Consider the following 14,391-nt stretch of genomic DNA (forward strand, 5'->3'; position numbering starts at 1 on the left):
GCAGTATGAATGTCAAATATGACTGTTAACCTAAATGAGTTAAATTAATAACTTATGCACAACTTAAAAAGCCCAATATATAGCATATAACAAATAATTCCACTCAATACTAAGCAAAAGTGTCTAGTATAATATTTTCGTAGCTTTTGTTGCTTCAGTTTTAAGCATCCAGCCTGAAACACACTGAATATGATTTGCAGAGGAAGAAAGCATTTCTGATTAGAACTAAAAACAACCAGAATGACACAGACAGGAGCTCAGGTTACCAGACTGAAAATATCCAATTTGTATAAAAAAGGCACCAAAAGACCAGTCTTATTCTTTTAGAATACAATGCACTCCTATCAAATTCAGTGACCAAATGCCTGAATGCATCAAGCAAAAGCAGTATCTTTCAAATACAAAAGAGCACTTTACTTAATAGTTTGAACTTACGGAAGAAGCACTTCTTGAATGTTGTTCCAGATTGCTTTACCTCCTACTATGATGGCAAGCTGAGTTGTGAGTTCAAGGAGACATCCGCCTGGATCACACTGAAGGTTGGGAGAGTCATGAAAGATTTTTGAAGCCAGGGAACTTTTCAAGCATGAATGATGCTTTTAAAATAATGCATTCCTGGTTTGTTATGATAACTTTCTTAAAGCAACACAAAATGACTATTTGGGCAAAGATTTTCAGTAAGGTATGCAAAAAACATTTCCAGGCCACATATTGTTACATGTGCTAGGCTGACAGGACACTAGAGAAAGAGTGAAATACCAGGTGAAGTCATGCAGATTTGCACTGTCTTGTCACCAGATGCAGGTCACCTAGCAGAACAGGAATGCTTCCACTGATGTTCTCCCCTTCCCCTCTGTGCTGATTCACAGGTTGTTTGACCATGGGAAAATATCCTTGTCTGGGTACACATAATACATTTCTAAGCCCAATTGGTCTCGTGTTGTATTATTTTACATCAGGGGTTACTAAGGAGGTGATTTGCTTCAGAGACAGTCACTTTTTGAACTCTCATGTTAAATATGTACAACTATGTTATACACTCCTAACTGCATCAGAACACCTGGACTAATGGCTCTTCCTATTTAAAAACACTGTAATGCATTCTTACCTCTTCATTGCGATACTTTCCTAGCCAATAAACTGGATTTCCAGGGTGACCTACAAATTTACCCTTAAAGAAGGCTATGTAGAAGCATGAGGAATAGTAGTTGACAAACTGGAACAAGAACATCTTTGTGGTCAGACTGTTTTCATAATCAGTCTGTGTCCTTGGAAGCTCTGCAATTAAAAACAAAAAAAAATACTAAAAGACCCAACCTACATATAACCTACAAGCCACTTTAGATCCTCAGCTGGAAAAGTATGTGTATGCTTTGTATTCCTTAGTATTCCTGAGAGTATTATAAACCAGATTGTACATAATCCCCATGTCTACTGTAACCAGTATGCTAATTCTAAAACTTTAAGGGTTGTAAAAAGGAAATAATTTGTTCCCTGACAATAAAGAAAAAAAGAAAGCAAAAATTCCAATAACTAAGAGAAAAAGGCACTCAAATTCAGCACACTCAGAAAAGATGCAAATGTAACACTTTGAACTGATGAAACAATATTAAATTAAACTATATTAAAACACTGCACTACTTCACACATCTAAAGTAAAATAGCTACTTTAATGTTGATGGCCTGGATATAAAGAATAATAATATTTGTGACTGTTTATCTATTTAATAACATGGGAATGGTATCTAGCTTTGGAAGAGTGACCTTATTTCATTTATTTACAAGAAAATAGCTATTCTCCCCATAAACAAAAGCTAATGTAATTGAATGTGTTATGCGTTACTGATCTGTTTTCATAAAGCTTGGTTATTATAGTAATTTTCTTTGCTTTGTCTGTTTCACAAGCACAAAACTGTAAACAATTGATCTTTCATGCTGGCTATACAAGGAGTTTTCAAGCAAAGAGCTGAATATCAGATTCCTTTGATATTGAGAAAACCTGTATTTGAAAATTTCTAGGTGGTATTGTGTGATTTGGTGGGAAAAATCTGTAATATGTGGTACTGGCATTTGTTTATTAGAATTCTTATTATACATATAAATGCTATTTTTTCTTGCTGTTTTACTCCAAGTTTCTATCTCAGGTACTTCAGCAACATACCGAAGTCAGTAATCAGGATTGCTACTTTTTCATAGATGACATTGAGAACCATAATGACTATAAAGCTGATGAACGAAGCAGTTACTGAAGTCGCTGTCTGTGGGGTCAGGTACTTGCGAATTGCCTCCGTTCCACTAATGTGCTGTGTCAACGTTGCAGAAAACGCCAGGAAAACTGAGAGCCTGTAGACAATTATTCCAATAACTGAAGCAATAATCAAAAGAATCTGCCAAGGGAACGCAAGAAATATGTTAATGTTGAACCGTTGACTTTGGGAAAACATGAGTTTGAAGCTCTTTTTACAATGGGGAAAAGGAAATCAGTTGTGTGCCTGTCATTCCATTGCAAGAGGATGATCAAATAAGATAGAAGGCAATAAATATAGAATTCATAAAAGAAGTTTTTTTTCATGCAGCATAGTCAATCTGCAGGAAAGAAAAGAGATGGTATGACTAATAACAAGATTTGTAATGAAGAAAGCAAAGATAATGAGATACATAATCAAATCTTACACCTTGAGGCATGTGATGGAAGAGATTTCCCTTTTTTGACATTGGGCAATTGGCAGGATGGCGAAAATACTAGCAAGTCTGCCCTGATGATGGAGGGGGCTGTACCTTCTCTTTCCCATGATAACGTTACAAACTAAAGACTCCTCAAAGGAACAGACAGATTGTAAGCCAAGCCATGTTATCTGCACAAGCTGTACTAATGATCCACGTATCCTATCTTGCTTGCCTTCTCTTCTCTTTCTTCTTCATTTCCTACCTTTATTTCTTGCTAGTTGTCTAGCTATTATTCAGATTAAGGTCCCCAGTGCTGCAAATCTTTTTTTCATTACCTCTGCAAACTGCTGCCTAGCTCCCCATCCCTGCACATAATGAGTGCAGTAACACAGGTGACAACTCTAGACCAAACTACCTCCCTCAACCTGAAGTCCTGCCTGTTTAAACCCAACAGTGAGCCAATATTCTTCCCTTTGTGTTTCAGACATGTTAATGCTGAGTCCCTCCTGAGCTGCCAGCCACTGCTCCATCTCCTGTCACCGAGGATGAGGTCTCTTCCAGCTGCTGTTTGTGCTACAGGTGAGGAAGACACACAGCATGCTAAAACACTGAGCTTTTCAATGCGACCTCTCCGGGCATGATCACCATGTTATATATTGTTTCATGGGTGACTGGTCTGCTTTCAAGTTGAGTCGTAATTAAAGTAACGGTAGCTCTGGAAGATTAGAGAGGGCTCAGCTTTCGTTAAGCGTAATGAAAACCCTGAAAGAGGCCCAGGACTGTTAGACATGATATTGAAGCAAACAATTGGAATAAGTAGGATAGAAACTGGCAGGGAGGAAAGCGTATAAACCAAAGTCTTTTCCTCTACTTCCCCTGCCCCCAAAGCAAAGACATTTGTCTTAAAATAATGAGGGAAAAACCAATGAAGCACATTCACAAGTGTATCTCAAAAGCTACAGCTGCAGGATGTTTTGATAATATTTTTTGTTGACTGTATGCTAATGAGTGAGTACAGCTGCCATCTTCATGTGGGCCCATACCTTATGGGCTTGGTTTATGCTTCAGTTGGAAGTCCAGCTGAACCTGTTCCATTGTTACCTTTTGTTCAGTTCAGGAGGATCTTTATTTACACACTTACTAGAGATGGAAATTCATGAGGTGCAAGAATAGGAGAACTTTACCCAGAAGAAGACTGCACTTGTACAGAAAGTCATCCGTATGCACTTCCCACAGGCAGTGTATGGCACATGTTCTTCTTGCTGTAGAAGATTTACAAACAGATTAAGGATGCACCCAGTCTTTTCTTCGTATTTTTTTTTGTGAACTCCAATTACACCCTTTATGATACTGAGGGCAGAAAAAAAGAAAGAAGTCCTAGATTGTGTTTCCTCTACTGCTTTGTTATACTGGAAACTCACATTTATTCATTATTTTCAGTCTTGCCTGATTACAGGTGTCTTTTTTTTTTTTTTTTTTGCTGCCCATTTTAAGATAAAAATTACTTCCATAATGACTCCCATAGAATATCCTCATTTCTTTCTAACTTCAGCTATGACAGGGTGCATAATCCTTTTGAGTGGACTTGTCTTTCTTGGCTGGTCGTGACATCCAAGGTCATTATCTGTCAAACCTGATATTGACTAGAATTAGCAGGCACTATAATTTTGGTCCCTGATCTCTGCATTTCTCAATTTATTCCATAGGAACAATGCAATAGCTTTCCCAAGGAAAATGTCTACCTCAATATGGCGGTGTGAAAATTCACTGAGTCTTTATAGGATCTCTGAGGATCAAAATGGCTATGTTTTAGTGTATTCTTCACTCCTTGAGCTGCCTGAAAGGAACTTTCTAGCTATGACTTCATGCATTAAAGGTAGCATAGGTTTATAAGCCTTTAAACAGAACCACATTTTTTGTAGTACAAGATATAAAAAGAAGATCTATATAGGATAGTTTCAGCTCTGGCAGTTAATTTTGAAAGTTTTCAAGTGCCCTCTAATAAACATTAGTATAATGTGAATGGAATGTGAAAGCAATACAAATGATCAGATAAATGCCAGAGTAATATATTGACAGAGAATAATAAAAAGTGAAGCTGAGCTGGAGTGAGCTACAGAAGCTAAAGCTACTCAAAATGTATAATAAATAGAGATCTAAACTAAGATCCTCATAAATATGAATCCTATTTCATTGAAATGAGGATTATCCTTGTCTCTGTGAATTTGCTGTTATTAATCATAATTGCATCCACATGCACTTGGCAACAATACCTATTTATACATGTTTCAAACAGAAACATCTTTGGTTAAAAAATCAGTCTTGGCATGATAGATAATGTAACTTCTTTCCCTCTATTTTCCGCTTTTTTCCTGATACATTGTTAGGCAAAGATAGCAAATTCTCAGTGATCTGGCCTCTGGCAGCAACACTGAATCATTTCTTAGGGGATTTAATAAAGTAGACTTAGTCTCCTAACCTGGGGACAGTGCCTACTTCTGTTTATTTATGACACAGGAATCTCAGCAGTGCAAGCTCCTTGAACAGGCAACCACATTAAGGTGCCTACAGTTAGGTATAAATTTCTTCCCACACATCTGTACTTTATAAGTTCACTATTTCCAAGCCAGCTTATCAGGACTCCTTGAAAGCACTGCTGATTTTTACAGCTCCAGTCCAGATACACCATTTCCATAGTGTCTTCTCACAACACATCTATTGCAGTAGCCATCACCAGCTATCAGAATATTCCTCACCTGTGTGATTTCATTCATTACTACATGAGTGCATCGAGCTTCATATTCTGGGCGCACTTGTTCTTCTTGCTCTAAGTACTCAACTGTGTCCCATTCATACTCCAGTTCAGCTTGTCGTCGCTTCCAAAACTCCAAAAACAAAGTAACTATCCAGAAGACAAACAAAGTGAGAGATAGCAAGTGAGTGTTGTGCACTACTTGGGTTGTAACGTGTGGCTCATGTTTTCCACACAGATTTCCACAGACACGGAAAAAAATCCTTATGGCTACTGCAATGGTGAAAATAACTGGATCTACTTCTTTATGCAATTATTGCTTTGGATACACAGGTACTTTAATAAAAGAAACCTGGGATAAATGGTGTTGTAAGCACATGTTAAAGAATACATATACATTTGCTTTCTGCCTAAGGCTAGAATATGAGCACTTTTGATTTCATATTACAGACTGCTTTTGAAAAAGTTTAAAACTGGACGCATAAAAAAAGCAAGTTGTTTGGATAGGTGAAGACAAAATGCTGGAGAGTGCAGGACTTCTAGAAAGGAAAAACTCAGTATGCCAAAAATTGCCACAGAAAAAAGCTCATGTTCATGCAGTCTGTAATTTTTGTATGGACAAATTATCAGTTTGCAGACTACAAGAATCCATGCTGGTTCAGGTAAAGTGGCTGAAAGACAGGCCTCTTTGTTCCTTTTCTAACATGAATCTGAATGGTCTGCAGCTCTTTCTGCATCCCCTGGAGCCTAGAAACTCTCTGGGCTGGGTCAACAATTTCCCTCGACTGTGCTCCTACAACTGGAAGCACTGGGGGATCAGGTACACAGAAGCCTAAGTGGTGCCAAACTGATTACCTTGTCCTGAGACATGATGCAGGTAGATCTGGCAGCAGAGGCAATGACAGGCCCAGCTGAGAAGGCTGGTGGGAGCTCAGGACGATGGGTGTCAGTACCATGCTTCCAGGGCTCCCAGATGCTTTATTACTGGCAAAATGCATCCTCAGATTAAATGAGTGTTGTGTCTCTGTGGCTCTGGCTCCAGGAGGAGTTAGTGTCCCCTCACTGCACTCCTCAATACTCCTACTGCCTGCAAGTAATTAAACCTACAAGTGTTTCTTTTTATTATTTCAGCCCCTCATGCTGAATGATGAAACATCAATGGCATGCAGTTACAAGTCCAAATATTAAAGGTTATTTCAAAAATCAGGTGTGGTCAATAAACCCCAAACTGAAGCATTTAAAACCCAGAAAGCTCCATGGGCTTGGCATCCACACATGGGCAAAACCCCAGGAAATCCTCCTCCCCAGGTTATTCGGGGGCCTCTTTCACAAGGACTTCTCAGATACTTCATGCTTGGAAGCACAAAGGCCACTCCAAGCAGTGGGCTAGAGGATCACATCTGCCTTTTCCTGCAGAGCAAGGAGATTAGTCTTCCATAAACCTCTAACTGCTGCCCAGCCTGAATCAGCTACAGGCTGTACTGATTTGCTCCAGCTGCAAATCCAGCTGTTGCTGGAGAGTCCAGAAGCGCAGGGCCTCCTTCTGCAATGGCCTCTGTATTAACAGCAGGAGAAGGGCACAGAACATAGGGACAGCTCTCTCAGCCCAAATAAAGGGAAAACTTGTACTAGCTAAAATAGATCAGGGGCCGAGTTGTGTCTTTCAGAGCAGGGAAGGAGCTGCTGCTGGATTTGGCATTTCCCTTTTATTTTGAACCAGCATTTTTTAAACAGTAGGAACAAATGAATTTTAGAATCGGGAGATCCAAGTGCTAATTCCACCTCACATCAGCGATTTGTGGTATCCCGTTTTGCATGTCCCTCAACATTGCATGCAGTATGGTCCAGGTATTTTGCCTCTGAAGCTGTCACCCAGGTCTGAAAAGAAATGCCTCCACTGGAGAACATTTGTTTGTTTAATTGATCTTATTCAGGGAGGGGACCCAGTGATGGCAGCAAGTGAGGTGGAAGCTTCTGCTCCAGGAGCTTTGCCAGTCTAGTCATGCCATCATAGAAGTGGCAGAAGTGTTGGTCCAGAGCATTAACATATAGAGGGCTAATTCCTGAGGCCAAATTCCCTGGTGTTTTATGCTGCTTTGAGATCTTTGAAAAAAATATGCAATTATTAAAAGTGTATTCATGATAATGATGCAATAATATATCTAAAAATCTAATATTAATTTAATTGTTTTGGACCAGAAGGTCTACAAAAGTATTAGAGCAGGATGAAAATTACAGCTGGAATTGTACCAGGACCATGGGTCATTTGGATTCAGTACTATTTAGACTGAATTTCTGTAATACAGTTCACCTTTTTATATAGTGGACTTATGATAAGAATACTAATAGACCATCACGATAACCATGCAGCTCAACTTTGTAATTATTACTCTCGCAATAATTCTTCAAAACAGGAAGCACAATTTTAATTAAAAACCAAATTGCAGATAAATTAACTATTCAGATGACAGAAGATGATTACATTAGTATCAAAATTCTGATTTATTTATTTAGAGAATTTCCTGCTGATATTTTGATTTCAGTGTATATTTTGAAGGAAATGTTTTTGAAATGATAGGGGTCATATTTCTTTAAAGCAGTAGCTATTTTGAAGCTCCTTAGGTCACCATAGGAAAACAAAAATACAGTACGTTTTAGAAAGAAAGCAAATTATATATTCTTGCCAGTCTACCCATGAATTCAATAGTGCCCTGTTTATAGACCTAATGTATAACTTATTTTGGCAATTTTTGGATAGGATAAGGCAATAAAAGCCAGTTAAAAAAAGTTGCTAATATGAAGAAAGGAAACCGTGTCTGGGAAAATAAACCTTGCCTAATCCATTGCAGACAGACTTATTAGAAGGGCGTGTTATGGCAGGACGAGGCGTAGTGGGTTTAAACTAAAAGAGGGGAGATTCAGGCTGGACATGAGGAAGAAACTTTTTACAATGAGGGTGGAAAAACACTAGAACAGGTTGCCCAGAGAGATGGTAGATGCCCAGAGAGGTGGTAGATAACCTGATCTGGTTGGAGATGTCCCTGCTCATTGCAGGAGGTTGGACTAGATGACCTTTGAAGGTCCCTTCCAACCCAAACTATTCTATGATTCTATGATACTGCACCAGTTAGTTTCACCCATGGGAAACATCCTGTTTCCAGAAACATTTTCTCATCTCAAATATAAATCTAGTTTTTGTAACCACTACACTTTTTAGAATAAGCTTCTTGATAAAAACAGGAGGAAAAACATTCAGGGAAATACAATAAACAACTATTTTTCATTTGCCTTGCACAGTCACACAGCTGCTAATAGGCACAGGCAGGTCCAAAACTCCTTGGTAAAAAACCCAACTCCTCTGCCAGATACACTTAAGCATGTGGCTGGCTCCCACTGGATGAACATGAGGCAGCTCTAATCACTTCTCTTGGACTTTTCTCCAAGTCGAATGAAACAAAATAGACACTGAAGACCAACTTTTAGGTTCTAATTATTTTTTCGAATTTTCTTACAATGCTAAAAAAGAGTTCCTGTGAATATATGTATCTCCTATGGAACTACCCACTAGTGAAGTCCTGAGTGCTAGAAAATGAAGTAGTTGCAAATTTATCCACGTTTCCTAGGCTGATGCTGAGGTTTAGCCAAAATTAGATTACAAACCATAGCTGTTGAAATCAACTTACCCCATATTCCCATAAATACTGCAAACACCAGTGTTCCAAAGCTATCAAATACACAGAGTTTCTGGAAAAATGGGAAAAAAAAAAAGGGCTTAAAATTTAATCAACCATTTTTTCTTCTATACTGACCTAGAACAGAAGCTGCTTACTGAACGTGTTGATTTTTAGATTTTATGTACTTTAATAAACTATCTTTATTGATTGTGTTTCCTCAATTTCTGTCAATGTACAACACTCTCCAGTAAATTGAGGAAATTAAATGCAAACCCCAGAATTAAAAATATAAGCCAAATATGCAGCAAGAGGATAGTAAAATCGTTTGCTATCAAACTTCCTTCCATCTGTTGCACAGGAAGAGGAAAAACAGTGCCTCTGGTCTGGGAACTCAGTATAGAGTTATCTATTTTTAATACAGCCACAAAAAGAAAATGAACACAGCTGGTTCTCATGGGTGGGATGACAACAAATCAAGCTAGTTCAGAAAAACACATTCTGATGAGATATCTCTGTGGTCACAATTTGCCTTTACTTTCCATCATAGTCTTATCCCTGTATTCTTATTTCTTTTACCCTTTATCTTAAGAGCACTGAAGCAACACATGGAAGCTGGGCAAAATATTTCTGATGAAAAGGAGAAAAATCTCAGTTTTGGAGTAAGTTAATCTATGGAAAGCAATGACAAAAGGCAAACATTAGCTTAGTGAGACAAGGTAATGGAGAAAGCAAGCGAGGTTCCTTTAGAGAAGAACTTTGAGCTAAAGCCTGGCTGTGTCACAGCTTCTGTCACGGCCCAGTCAGCCTCTCCATGTACCCAACATGACAACACAAGTCAAATTTGAGGCATGGATCCAGATAACTTCTTTGGGGAGGGAAAGGACAGAATTTAGAAATGCCAAAACATGCTTTAAACATTTCCTTAGCAAATTTGATTCAGAGCTACTGAATCAAGACTTTAGTAATTGAATTATTTTTTCCCCCTAAAAGGAAAAAATGCCCCCAAATGAATCCATTTCCAATTAAAAGACTACTTTAGTCCTGTATCAAATATTTGGCAGCTATGTGAAATTAAGAAAAAAATCCCCCAAAACAAAAAGCAAACATTATTTTAATCTTTGATCAAAGTGGAACAATTAACGTTATAGTTGTTTTTACTTTTCAAAGTTCAGTTGCTGTGTCAAAAAGAATAACTATTTGCATAGTTTCTGCAATTCTGCAGAACATTAGTCAAGGAACAATATAATTTTCTATGTAGTAGTAGAGAAAATGCAACTGAAGTTCAATAGCATGTCTATAAGCTGTAAATGTAGTTACCTTGGAGGATTCACAAGTGATGGTGAGGTTCCAGTAGGTACATACTTTGTCACACTGAGGGCACATTATGATATTACCTCCTATACTGGGATCACATACTTCTTGGCTAAAAACAAAACTAGTCAGTCACTCACAAACACTCAATTCTTTAGTTCTTTTTCTCACATGAGGACAGTACAATAATCTCAGGGAATTGAGAAATTATTACCAGTGATCTGCTCTCAAGAATTCCCACCTGCCCCATCAACATACATCCATTTCCATTCTTAGTCCTCATCTCAAAAATGGATGACATGGTGGAAAAATAATTTCCATCCCTTGCATGTGGTGGTAATTCTCAAAACTGCTCACATTAAAAAGAAATCAACTCTTCAAAGATCTCGCATGCTGATTCAGGAATTAAAGATCTGTCTCCTAAGAGATGACAAAAGAATTTGGCTTATCTAAACTAGAATGGTGGAGGCTGGAAGGTCGTGTAATTGCTTTCTATGAATACATCAGTGGGGGTAAACACCAGGGAGGGAGATGAACTGTTTGACTAAATGATGATACTGTCATAAGCCTAGATGTCATAAGCCTAGGTTGGCCACAGGAGTGGAGCTCTGGAACAACCCATCAGGATGTTTTGTAAAGATGAACACCCTTCCAGAAGGGGGTACACAGCGTGATGTCCTGAGGAGGTTTTGGCATAATGACCCAGGTGTTTTTTCCTGGGTCATTTTGCCATGGTTGAATTTGGCTATGTTCTGGTGAGGGAATTTGTGTCAAAACTATGCTTCTCCTCTCAATGTATCCTGGACAACTGAAGCCCCATGTGCTGTTATTTTACCTGTTTTCTTCTCACAAAATAGAGGAAAGAAAGTTTGTGGGGTTTTATCAAGGTCTTTGGATATCTTCTTTAGGGATTTTCACAGTGAAAATGATGCATTACTGCAATTTGTATTGACTTCTGTTTGTCACTCTTATCTTTCTGTTTGTACACTAGGTGTGGGGAAGCTAGTGCAAAATATAAAGAAAATGATGAAATAACAAACTCTCAGATGTCTATTGCTGTAATGGTCCATGGGCACACATTATACCTCTAGCTCATATTTTATGGCTTTCCCTCCAAATCCACTACCATTGTTGTTCTCAGCCCCTTTCATTTTTGCCTCTTCTATTATGCAGTTATCTAGCAAACCCTGCACAGTCCCCCTCTGTAACGGACTGATCAAAATTGCATGTGATATTAAAATAGGTCTGATCAGGTACCTCCATGTGCAGTTGTCCTTTGTCAGGCATCCATACAGAAAACAGCCAACTCCTACAACCGCAGCCACAATCAGCATATTAGTGTAAAAGCCCAGCCAAGCAAAGTAGATTCCAATTTTTTCTCCATAGTATTTCCTGTGGAGGGGAAAGGTGGTTTGTTTGTTTGTTTTTCTGAAATGTGAGCGAATTCACATTTCTATTTCAAATAGTTCTTCATTTCATACATTTTGTGCCAACTCATATAATCATATTCCTCTGGTTTGAAGTCTGGAATTGCAGAAGTATTACAGCTGGGTATTTTTACAACCACTTTTATGCTTTAGAAAAAGATAGGAGGTTGGGGGGTGGGAGGGAAAGAAAGAAAGATCATACTTTGTAAAGAAAAATTTTATGTGGCTGTCTTTCTGTGCATTGATTTATCATGAAATCTTGCTCAAAGTAAGTTCCAGTGCATGAGCTGATACGGGGGTGTGTAGCTGCCCTTAGTACTGAGTTCTGCCTCTTTGACATCCACAAAACCAGACCTGTTATGCAAATTCCTAGTTCCCTCTGCAGTAGTCAAGCCCCAGTCACACCAACCTGATGAAATCCAGGGGTTGCAGTTTGAAGATATTTTTAGGATGAGCCCATTCTCTGTAGAGAAGATACCGTTCATTTGGGCAGTCAGGATCAGCTGATGGGTGCCTAAAGCTAGACTGCAAAACAGAAAGAGTGTGGGAAGAAGACAGGTTTAATCTGAGCAGCACAGATCAGCTCTCATCTCTGCAGACTCCGTGCCGCGAAGCCAGGGCCTGGAATAGCCTTTTTGCCCCATCTCACTGTGAGCCAAGAAAAGGAGCAGGAAGGCAGCTCTGGGAGAGCACCGGGATTTGGGATAGAAGGTTGTCAGAAAGGCACCGAGTGCTAAAGCAAACGCTTTACATATGTGAGCTGAAAATAACGGAGTCTCATCATGAACTTAAATCTAAGCACATGTCAGCGTCTTGGCACTTAGGTATAGAAAATAGAAAAAGATCCATTTTAATTAGAGAACAGGACTGAATTAGAATGGATTTTAAGTGGCTCTAACATGCTAACATGCTTTGCTTCAAAATAATGTACTGGAATGAAGGCTGGAAAGTCTGAGGGATAAAGCCAAGGCTTGTAGTCTCTGTTTTAAATTTAAAAGAGAGTTCACATGGAGATAATCCTCGTGTTTTTTACTAGGTTATTTGAAAACCTATTTCAATAAAGGCTATTTTATTTGAGGGAATGTTCCATGCGCTATCTGTGATGCAACAAGACAAGTGACATTTGTCGAAAACTATAGGCTACCTTTGATTTGCAGGATAGCTGTGATATATAATTTTAATTGTATAAAAAGACAGTCATTAAATACTAAACATACTGAGCCCAAATTCCCCATGCCGTGACAGAAATAGCCTGCAAAGCAGGTTTTAAATCTTTAAAAGAAAACCCTGTAAAGGTTTGGATTGCTTGCAAGAAATATGATTTGTCTTGATTCTGCCTTAAACACGCCCTTGAAATCCTTGGGGGACTCCTGAATACTTGAAGCAGACTCCAAACAGCTGAAGCAGTTTCCATTCCTGACCTGCCATGTTCTCAATGTTTTCTCAACAGAACACATCTCAGACACAGAATGGTGGGGTTATGGGTTTATAATGCAGAAAATCAACTCTCAGTCTTTGCTTACTGTATCCCATTTGCAGCCTCACACGGAGTTTTTCCTTAGTCAAATACTCTGAAATCTGATTTTTTTTTTCCTTTGTTTTCTTTTTCTATGCTATAGCTAACCCTTGTATACCAACCATTTATCAGATAAGTTACTTCTTTAAATGATACCCTTTACAAAGCTTCAGAAGTGCAGCTATAAAAGCTGGATTTCTTAGTGCAAGATGAAATAGAACCTCAGTTAAACTTTTCTCCACATGACTCTGACATGGCCTGTAAGGTGTTGGACGGGCTGGACAGACCCTTCCTGCAGAAACATAGGTTTCCCTGCATGTATGTTGCAATGTTTGAGAACTCCGGGAATGTTTGGAACTGTGTGAGACTGACACGCACCCTAAGATGAGATTTGTGGTCTACATCTTTATTAAAAATGTTTGTATTTGATAGAAATTTTAATACCACAAAACTGAATTCTAAAAAAAGAGACAATGTTAAAATCGATTTAGAACTAATGATACCGTGCATCACGGGAACTGTCACTCAGGCCAGGCACTTTATGGAACTATATCGTCCAGAGAATTCAAGGTTAACACCTCCTAAATGAAATACGTTGTTCTTTAGTCACGGAGCTACATTTTTAACCAACAGTGCTTTGGAAGAAAATTTCTTTATTCAAACTACCTTCTATTCTAGTATGTGGATATAACAACCAGTTAAGGAGCAAGGTCAGGCAATTAATAGTGCTTTTATCTTTTGTTATAAACTCCACAGATATAGTTAAGACCTCTATTTCAAAACATATTTTAATTATAAGCACTGGACTTACATCATGAAGGGGAAATGCTGCTTTGTAGATTCCAGTGTCCAGTAATTTGTTAATGCCGAACTTTTTCACATTGTTTTTGGTTGCATATTCCACACGGGACAGGATAAAATGCACCTGAAAGTTATAAAATATTTTTTTGTCTCTTGCAACATGAAAGTAATAATACACAGCTTATAACTGAGTTATGGAAGGTTAAGCAGAACAGACAAAATTAATTGCACAGGGTATATGAA

General features: G+C 38.5%; 1 protein-coding gene across 3 annotated transcripts in view; it reads right to left on the reverse strand.

Annotated features, from left to right (window-relative positions):
- ANO6 (anoctamin 6) overlaps nt 1-14,391 on the reverse strand; it is a 77,557-nt gene that overhangs the window by 13,163 nt on the left and 50,003 nt on the right. For all 3 annotated transcript variants that reach the window (XM_065048604.1, XM_065048605.1, XM_065048606.1), the window contains 10 exons: nt 14,159-14,272; nt 12,241-12,356; nt 11,662-11,796; nt 10,411-10,516; nt 9,103-9,163; nt 5,424-5,569; nt 3,852-3,929; nt 2,162-2,387; nt 1,109-1,278; nt 436-533 (listed from right to left, as the gene is read on the reverse strand). In XM_065048604.1, the coding sequence (XP_064904676.1) occupies nt 436-533; nt 1,109-1,278; nt 2,162-2,387; nt 3,852-3,929; nt 5,424-5,569; nt 9,103-9,163; nt 10,411-10,516; nt 11,662-11,796; nt 12,241-12,356; nt 14,159-14,272 (1,250 nt within the window). The remainder of the gene's footprint in view (nt 1-435; nt 534-1,108; nt 1,279-2,161; nt 2,388-3,851; nt 3,930-5,423; nt 5,570-9,102; nt 9,164-10,410; nt 10,517-11,661; nt 11,797-12,240; nt 12,357-14,158; nt 14,273-14,391) is intronic.

This window comes from Columba livia, chromosome 1 (assembly GCF_036013475.1).
Source record: "Columba livia isolate bColLiv1 breed racing homer chromosome 1, bColLiv1.pat.W.v2, whole genome shotgun sequence".
Classification (NCBI taxonomy): domain Eukaryota; kingdom Metazoa; phylum Chordata; class Aves; order Columbiformes; family Columbidae; genus Columba; species Columba livia.